The sequence below is a fragment of the Chelonoidis abingdonii genome, chromosome 16 (assembly GCF_003597395.2).
Source record: "Chelonoidis abingdonii isolate Lonesome George chromosome 16, CheloAbing_2.0, whole genome shotgun sequence".
NCBI lineage: Eukaryota > Metazoa > Chordata > Testudines > Testudinidae > Chelonoidis > Chelonoidis abingdonii.
Window position 1 is genome coordinate 1,488,777 of NC_133784.1, and position 9,819 is coordinate 1,498,595.

Sequence of the window (9,819 nt, forward strand, 5' to 3'; positions counted from 1 at the left end):
TATATATATATATTTTTTTTTTAACATGGACAAAACAACGTATTTTTCCCCAATGTATTTCTTGTTCTCAGCAATGGCTGAACTGTTTTGGCTGAAACTCTCAAAAAATAAAACAGCCAATAAAACAGTTAGACACTCATTACAGCAAATTTCAGCCCAAACAGCTAACACTTGGCAAAGGAATAAGCAACTGAAAACAGAGTCTTGTAATGAGAAGTCGGGCTGGGCAAAGTTAAAAGGCAGTGCTGCCAGGCCGGCCCCGTGTGTGTTTCTCTCTCTCTCTCACTCTCACAGAAGCTGCATCGGATGAGATATGGGAATGGAATGTTCCTAGTAGCTGGTATCAGAGCTGGTCCCCTGCCCACCTCAGTCTGAAGTGAATGAAACCCGACAAAGCCCTCGCTACAGTAGAAAGTTGCCTTGTTTTAATTATGCTGGTACAGGTAAAGCAGTACAAGCCCCCCTAGTGTGGATGCAGTATACGGTATAAAGCTGTTTTGTACTGGTATAGCTATTTCTGGTACAAGGCACCTTTTATACGGGTAGAACTCTACCGTGCTGGGAGAACTGAATCTATACTAGGCTTGTACTGGTATAGCAATATCAGTTTAAAACAAAATGATTCTTCCAACCCACATAGTTTATACTGGTACAACTCTTAAGTGTAGACCAGCCCCTACTCAGGATCTGAAGGCAGAAGCATGGCCTCTGGCACCCTGCCATGGTTTTGGATTTTCTTTTCATCTCTAACTGTACACATAGTTCTGCAAAAGCACAGCGCTGAGGAAAGGAACTCAGCAGCATTTCCTGCCTTTCCCTTGCAAACTGATGATAAGCCTTTGAGACACGGGGGGTGACCCAGCTTATTTTTAAACCACACCAGGGCGTGAGTCTCACGGTGTAACTGCGCCTCCCAGACTTGCAGCTGTTTTACAAAATGATGAGTTAATGGTAGATGTGAAAAATGAGAGATTTCCAGTCTTCTCTAGATGGGGTGTGTGTGTGTGTGTGTGTGTGTGTGGACTGGGAGGAGTGGCTGAAAAACATTGGAAATTAGTGTATTGGTTGTGAAGGGGAGGGACTCTTGGCATGGTCTTGAGCATTGTGTGAGCTTCTCTTGTGCAGCTCTGCCAATGCCCCTCTGTCCTGATTTGCACTCCCTTCCCTTGCTATTCCTGTCCCACCCCTCTCTTGAGCAGAGGCTGCCACTTGTGGATAAATATACACCATCCAGTGTTGTTTTCACCACACCGGTGCTCTGGAAATACACAGAGGCAAAGTGCTTACTGGCTAAGTTAATCACTAATTATGTGGTGCCCTGGGGAAATACATGAATGGAAAGTAGAACAAGAAACCCCTGAACACATTTTCCGTGCCTTTTCTGTTAAGGCAATATATGGTCTTGAGAGGGGTAAAGGTAGTATGCCCTAACCCAGTATAGCAGCTAGCTCCACATGTCATGATGCCATTAACGGTGGTCTCAGTGGGAGCCAGAATAGAGTATCCTGGCAGCTGACAATATTGGAACAGTGCCTTTGTAGTAAAAGATGGTATCCTCTTAGTATGGACAGTATTCTCATATGGAAGGGCAAGGGGTTACCTCTTATGGTGACACCATATTGCCTCGTGATTTGTTGTGCTGTAATGAACTGGCTGGTATGTCTATGAACTTCTATTCCCTACTGCTCAGCTGTGTGTCATATGCACCATACTGCTAATCTAATGGTGAGTCTCCTTCAGTTCAAATGTTGGCCTGTGTTTCTGGAGCAGGAGGACTGCAGTTCTAGTCTCTCTGCTATCATAAAGCACCGAATAGTAAGGGGGGCAGCACAGCCGCACAACCACGAATTCCTAGCTGGCATGGATTTGTTAGAATATGACCTGAGAAGACCATGTAGATTGTCAGCTTGTGAATCTGTACTACAGACAAGACAGCCTTTCATAGCATGTAACATGCTACCATTATTGCCCAGAAGCTACAGCAATGGGCTCACTTTAATGCCTACTTAGGATCCACCCCACCCCAATAGTATACATTAGTTAGTTATGAAGGATTCTACTTTGGTTTGGTTGGCTTTCACTGTATTGTATGAATGTACTTTTATTCTCATAGCAGAGTCTCTTCTTTCTCCCAAATACACACCTCCTGTGTCTCTCACGTGCACACATAGCATGGATCTGTTGCATCCAAATGTTCCACCAGAAATTAAAAAACACCGTACTCTTCCCTGTTGTGTTAAGGCCCAGGGGTAATACTTGGAAGACGAGGAGACCTTTAGAGCTAGTGACTTCCCAGCACCATGGAGAAAAGAGAAAGATCAATCTCCAATCGAAGGAAATGCTACCCCTAAATACCCAAAGAACTTCTCCTAGTTCATGCTGGCCAGGACTCTGGGAGTTTTATTCAGTGTTGAGTAGATGCCCAGGCAATAGGATTGTGCCCAGCAAAGCTGGGAGTTAATTTCTTTAATATCAAGTCTCAGTGCATTAATTCATCAAGCTCCCGGTAATCCCTGGGATGCTAAACTCTCATTAGTTTGCAAACCCAGTGCATTATGGTAACCGGTACAAATGAAGCCACACAAAACACTGTGAACCTGTCACCCAAGCCAAGATTAGGTGAAGCTGGTGTCATGTGATGGCTGTTGCTGGCACAACACTGCATGTAAACAGAGTGGCACACATTTGGCAGTAGAACAACATGCCCCAGGACCCTTCAGAATAGAGCCAGTTGACTGAGACTGCAGCTCTGAAGGAGAATTGTTGATGTTTGTTCAGACCTGGCAGGGATGTTTTTCCAATGTATCCTTCAGTACTAGATCAGCAGGTGCCAAAATTAAACCGCATGATGTATTTAACACCATCCCTCTCTGGGTGTGAGGAACTGGTCCCTCCCCACCCCTGAGCTGCAGACTCACCTGTCCTGTTTTCTTCCAAATGCTACCATGTCGTGGCAGCCACTACACTGGGATGGACGTGTCCCAGCATGATCTCGGCCGTGCAGTGACACCGTGGTACTTTGAAAGAGCAGGAATCGACTTGGGATGTGCCTCCCTCCCAGAGGCACAAAACAATGCAACCATGTTCCCACCCCACATGTGAATGAGAAGCAGAGATTGTGGAGATAGTAGGGTTGGATTTAGGCAATGTGGGGCTCTAGGCATGCCTGGCACAAAGGGTACCTTTGGTCCCACCCATACCATGATCATTCCTTTTCCCTGTGGTCCCACCCCCTGCACTGTGCCTCTACCCACTGTGCAGGAAGCACTTTCCAACAGAATCACAAAGCAGTGGTAGCAGTGAAGGAGTCTTCCTCTGGCTCTGAAGGATAGCAGAGCTGATGACAACTCTGGGAATCCACACACGCTTATCCGCCTTTACCGGATAGACACCACCTCCTTTCTAAGCCGCTGTCTGGGAGTTCATGATCAAGAGCTGTGTCTAAGAGGTCCTGGCCAGGATGTCCCAGAGACCCTGTGTCAGATATTTAGCTGGAGCGAGGAGAAAGGGTTTGACCACGTTAGATTAGATAAAATGTTTTTTTATCAGTGACCTTATTTCACTACTCCTCTGACCATGGGTGGAGGGTGAAATGTCTGACACTGACCATGGGTTTTTCTGCCCCTCTGTCTTGCAGGGAAGGAATCACCATGCCAGCAGGGATCTTCCGGGTGTGTCTGGTGGTGATTACGGCCATCGTCAACCACCCACTTCTCTTCCCCAAAGAGAATGCCACCGTTCCTGAGTATGCTGAGGACATCATCCAGAAGATGAAGGCGCATGAAGAGAACCTCCGGCTGGAGCAGCTGCGTTTGGAGCAAGAGATTGCCGGACAGGAGGCCGCGCTGAAGGCTTTGGAAAAGGCCACGGAGACGGAGGAGCAGAACGTCAAGGAACCTCTCCCCTGGGACTTGTGGAGCGCCATGTCCATGGTCATCTTCCTGCTGATCGAGCTCTGGAGGCAGGATTACCAAGATGGGAACTGGCAGGAGTCAGCCTGTGAGGAAGATGACATGGCCATTCTAGGGAAAGCATTCAAGGGCGTGGCCCTGCCAGACAAGGCCACGTTGGCCAACTTCTACGAAAGGTGTATCCTGGGTGCCACTGGTGACATGGCTAGGAAGCGAGAGTTGGTGGAAGGCTTTGCGGATGACTTGCTGGAGGCCCTGAGGAGCGTATGTAACCGGGACGCTGACATGGAAGTGGAGGAGTCCATAGGGGTGGGGAGCATGTACGAAAACTGGAGGGTGCACAAGCCTTTGGTTTGCGACTTGATCGTCCCTTTCAGGCCTCCAGAGCCATACTGTTTCCGATCCCAGACCTGGTGCTCAAAGGAGTCAGTCCGACCAGACAAACAAGGTTACGGCACCATAAAAGTCTGCAGGGCGGATGAGGATGCAGCAGGTTGCATCTGTGGCAAGACTAAGTTGGGGGAAGACATGTTGTGCCTCCTCCATAGCCAAACCAACCAGACCAGGCCCAGTGGTGAGATGGAGGATCTGCTGTGCTTCAAGAACACCCAGTATCTGGATGCTGACCAGGTCATGAAGTGGTTCCAGATCGCGATCACCAAGTCTTGGAACAAAATCTCCCACAAATATGAATTTGACCTCACCTTCAACCTCTTGGACTCACCGGGAGCCCTGAAGATAAAATTCAGGTCTGGGAAGTCCATTGCCTTTAATCTTACCCCTGTGGTACAGTGTGAAGACTCGGATGCCTATTTCATCTCTCATTTCCCCCGCGGCGGCCTGACGGCTGATCCTGCCTCCAGTACTGACTGGTTTGTTACTTTTGCAGTGTACGAGAGGAGGTTCATCCACTCCATCTCCAAAAAGCTGCCTGCCAATGCCTGCCACCTTAGCTGCCTTCAGATTGTCTCCTTCCTGCATGAAAAGCAGTGCAGCTTAACCGGTCCAAGCAGCCTCACTAACTACCACCTGAAGACAGTGATGCTGCATTTACTGCAGACTCGGCCCTATCAGGACTGGGCCTCTGAGAACCTGGAGGCCAGGCTGCAAGACATGCTGAAGTTCCTGGAGAAAAGCCTGCAGGAAAAGAAGCTCTGCCACTTCTTCATTGGAAACCGGAAGGTGCCAGAAGTGCTGAACTTCCCAGTAGCGTTCCAGAAGGCAGAGCCACTCAACCTTTTCCGTCCATTTGTTCTGCACAGGGACGCTTACAGAAAGACGGTGGACACATTTCATGAGATGCTGAGGAACACCGCTGCACTGATAAACGAGTACACAGTGCACATTCCCTCTGTGGGACACACAAATATGCTTCACAAAGAACCCCTTTAGCAGAACCAGTGGAGAAATGCTCTTCCATCAAGCACAAGTTCCTGGGGCAACGCAGAAACCTTTTGTAAGCAGTTGACATCAGCAGGAGAGACTCTCTCCTTTCATGGAAATCAGTGCAGGCCCTGGTTTCTTCAGAGTGGGAGCAGAAGAAAGAAGGGGAGAAACTGAAAGATTTATGCTGTCAAAGTGTCCCTCCACTCCACCAATGGGTTGGCTGGTTTGTTTTCTCCCATTGTGCACCAGTCCCTGTGGTAGTGACAAGCAACAGACAGGACTAATCTATTGAGGTGTCGCAATGCAAATATTGGGGGTTATTCAGAATCTCTAATCCAATATTTAGTTTGTTTTTTAAAGGAGGAAGAAGGGAAGGAGATGAGAGGGAAACTAAGATGGCTCCCACAAAAAAATAATGGTGCAAATGAGACCTCCTACTTGTAAAAAGCCACAGCCCTGTGACTGCAGCTTGAAAGTTTAGTAACAGCTGATTTTTCTGTGTTTGGGGGTAGAGGGAGTTAAAACCCAGACTCTGCAGATGAATTTCAATCCCTCACGTAGGAGCAGATAAAGCGACATTGAAATCAACCATCATTTTTTAAACTAATGGAAATTCAAGTTGCAAAAGTGCCCACTTAGTAGGACTTTCAGCTGCAGCAAAAAAACCTCTTCCTCTTTCCTCCCCCACCCAAATACATACATCCTGTACCTTGCAAAATCCTTCTCCCTTGGGAAGCATGCCGGAGACAGGGGCAGGGGGCATTTGTCATACAATTATAATTAGTCTCTTTCATTATCATCCTGGTAAAGGGCAGGGGAGTGGACTTCATACCTGGGTGAACATATGGTCAGGACAGTGTCCCATTGCTGCTCTGAATAACACAATTGATCATTCTTTTGATGTTAGTATCCTTTGAGCAGCAAGACAGACACAAACAGAGCAGGTTCCTAAGGGACAAACTGTGTTTTCCACTTAAGCAGCTGATATGTGTGTAGAGGAACCCAATGATGCTGCTGTGAAATGAGCCTAGATATAACAGTCTCCTGGCAAGGTAGATATTAACCTCGTAACCTGGCATGAGTAATCTAGTACTTTTTTTTTTTTTTTTTTTTTTTTTTTATCCTACCAAAGCAGGCAAGCAGAACTGCTGTGACTAAGGAAGAGAGTGGTCCGCAAGGGCAACTGGCAAACAGGAGCTTTAAAGCTGGAAGTGGCAAACTCTTAGTCTCCACAGTAAAACTGCTGTCCTATCTCTCCTCCTAAACACCCCCCTGGAAGGTCTCCATCTGCCTCCAGACAAGACTGTCTCATAAATGCTGCTGCTTTGATCAGTTGCTTTTAGAAGTCTCGGCTAGAGTGAGGCAAGGCCCACAGCCCTTTGGGACCAAAGCATGGTGCATTTACGGCCCCTCCCAAGCTTCAAGCAACCGCAGGAGAGTGAGAGTCTGAGGATCAAGTCTTGGCTTCTAAATCTGGAAGGCTTTAAACAGTTTTGTATTTTGAGGCTAGGGCTCTTGTCTTGGCTGAACACATCACATCGCTCTCTTTTTAGAAGAGGGGGATACTGTCCTGGATGGCTGCATAGACAGCACTGGTGATGCCACCTTGCAGCAGGGTGCTCTAACCCACTCAACCTAGTCACGACACTTCTGCAAAGTAGATTTGATCCCATCTCATTGATCGTGACACCCTCTGGCAATAGACTAATTATCCAGCCTGCTGCTGAGAGCAAACCTTCAAGAGAAGGTTCTCCTTTCCAGGAGGAACCATTATCCCACCCTTCTGAATGCATGCCCAAATCCACCCTTCCAGTGTAAAGGGGTCCTTATGCACAAAGGCAGAGGGCATGAGCTGAGAACTCAGGGGGTTGTAAATTTTGCTTCTGACACTAGCTTGCAGCCAGCCTTGGGTGATACAAATTGAGCCATACCCTAGGGCAGGGGTTGAGGGTTGTTAGGCGATCACCAGTTTTATCTCTAACCTTACCTATGACATTAAAAGTGTTTTGGATCAGAAAGTGACTTCTGCATTGTTCAGAAAGGGGGAGGAAAAAGGAGGAAGAAAGTCTATTGGTTAATGGCTGCAGCTAAAGTCTGAGTCACTTGAGAAGTGAAGCTGATGATCTCAATGCCACATTCTGGCAGCCATCTGTCTGCAGCCCCAAACCAGCACATACCATTGGTGGTCATTTTTTCAGGAGAACAAGAAGACTGGAGTGACAGGGCATGTCTGGCTGCTGAAGGTCAGGCATGAGGTAGCAAGTGCTATTGGGTTTTGGCTTTTATCAGCCCAAACCATTAAACAACAATGGGTAATTAAAAGACAGTCACAAGGGACTAGCAGGCAACTTGGATACAATGAGCAAAAATATAAGGAAGGGTTTAGAGAGCAATAGGGACTTGTAGATACATCAGAAGCTCTGTGGAACAATTTAAAATGAAAGTAATGCGCCTCTGGCAGCGGTGAGCTCATGGCGCATTGTACAGAGTCCTTATCGGCCCTATTTTTACACAGCCCTATCACGTGCAGGGTCTGGGGAGGCAGCTGTGGCTTATAATAATCCACTGAGGAGGGATCTTACAGCTAGAGAGAAGTGAAAATCTGTTTGACGTTTCCTGTGAGGAGTCTGAACTTAGCATATCAGAAGCACAGAAATAAATCCATGACCCTGGTGACACAGGAAATGACATGTCATGGACTGAAAAAAAAATGCATAAAAGAATGGGGGGCGGGGTGTGTTAGAGATAAGGAAGAGGACAAGGCCATTTTTAAACATCTCATTTCCCTTGTGTAAAGTGTCAGAGCAAACCCCTTTTAAAGCCAGCCTAGATGTCTCAACTGTAATTCAGCTCTTGGTGGTTTTCGGGAGGACATTTAAAGTTAAGTTTGCAACCATATGCAATGGGGAAGCAGAACTTCACAAACTACCCTATATTAGCTACATGTGAAGCAATAGTAGGGACTTCTGGATCTATCTGATTGCTTTGCTAAGGCTGTTTAAACATGAGGCGCTTACTTTGCAGAGTGAGCAAATTCAGGCTGGGAAGGACCATGCAGATGCACCTCCCCGTGGGGAAAGCACTCTGTATTCACACAGCATGTTTTGGCTAACCTTGTGGAAGCGATCTCCTTCGTAAGCTGTATGACTGCAGTTCTGAGGGCCCCAACCACTGGAGGATGAGGGTACTTTGAGTTTCAGGTGATCAGACCTTAAATGTGGTAGCAAAAAGAGGCAGAAGGGGCAGGCTGGACATCATCCTGCAGAGATCCCCTTCTTATGCTGGAGTATTGCTGTTGCTATTTATTTGCTGGGGGAACTTTGTCACAAGGGGCTAGGGTTTGTTCCACTGGAGTCTAACCACCTCCACCAGCACAGAGTTGTTGCTTTAATCTTTTACTACAGGCTCTATCAAGGTGGGGGAACTGATATGGCCGTGGACCCAAAGTGCAGCCTTAGGGGCCATTCACCTGCAGGAGATGCCTTGTGCTGAAGCCATTATTGCTATTCAAGAGCTGAATGACTTTTAAGAGAGTCTCTTCCATCTTGGGAGTGGGGGGAGATGGGACGGGATTTCACTGTTCAACATGTGCCAGCCTTGGGACGTGGCATCTGTGTCTCAGTCCCATGTTCAGCTCTTCTGTTTCATAAAGAGAATCGAACTCTTGATCCATCATTCACGCAGGGTGTGATGGTTGTTGCAGTTGGGCTTTTCTAATGTGTGTTAATGTACAAGCTATAAGACTTCCTGTAAGTGACAGCGAGGAAACAGCAGCGCTTGTCCTGATCTTACCGGCGTGGCTGCTGATCATTGACTGCTTGATGCTTCTCGTGGGACCATATGTGGTCAAGGGCCTTATTTATTACTTACCTTTTTGGATACCCTTTTGTAACCTTGCTAGCTTGGAAGGGAGGCTGTCCTGTCCTGTCCTGTATTGTGGAGGGCTGACCTGATGGGGAACAGTACCAAAGATGGGGATGATGGGGGAACCATACCAAAAATCTTGCAGCTCAAGCTCCCCCTTCATTGGTTTTTGTTTGTCTGTTTGTTTTTGTTTTGTTTTTTTTAGAACGTCCATATCCTATTCCTTTTAAAGGATACACCAGGAAAACTTTCTGTATTAAAGTGCTGCTTGTAAAGCTGCAGGTGATTGAATTTTGTATATATTTCTCATGCAGCTTTATTTATAATAAAAAGAGTATTAGAAGTCTGGTATGAAATCTTAAAGAAGAGAAGTGTGTGTCTGTCTGTGTGTTTCCTAGTCTCCCATAGGCTTGCACAGTTCCCAGAGGGAGCAGCGGGTTGGAGTTTGGATGCAGAGGATGGAATCCCCAACCCCAGTGAATAAACAGCAAAATTTGCGTTGACTTCAGCACAGGTAGGAATTCACCCAATGAGTCTAAAGTCAATTCTGGTGTAAATGGGTGTCACCGCTCTCCACTTCAGTGAAGTTGCAGCCATTTACACGAGGATTCAACCTGAGCTCCTGAATTTCCAGTTCTGGTGGAGGAATTCCATTACT

The 9,819-nt window shown here is 47.0% G+C and overlaps 1 protein-coding gene across 7 annotated transcripts in view; it reads left to right on the forward strand.

Annotated features, from left to right (window-relative positions):
* ITPRIP (inositol 1,4,5-trisphosphate receptor interacting protein) overlaps window positions 1-9,504 on the forward strand; it is a 29,766-nt gene extending 20,262 nt beyond the window's left edge. For all 7 annotated transcript variants that reach the window (XM_075072913.1, XM_032769128.2, XM_075072912.1 and 4 more), the window contains one exon: window positions 3,638-9,504. In XM_075072913.1, coding sequence (XP_074929014.1) covers window positions 3,651-5,303 — 1,653 coding nt within the window. In that variant the 5' untranslated portion in view covers window positions 3,638-3,650 and the 3' untranslated portion in view covers window positions 5,304-9,504. The remainder of the gene's footprint in view (window positions 1-3,637) is intronic.
* Window positions 9,505-9,819: the final 315 nt, after the last annotated feature.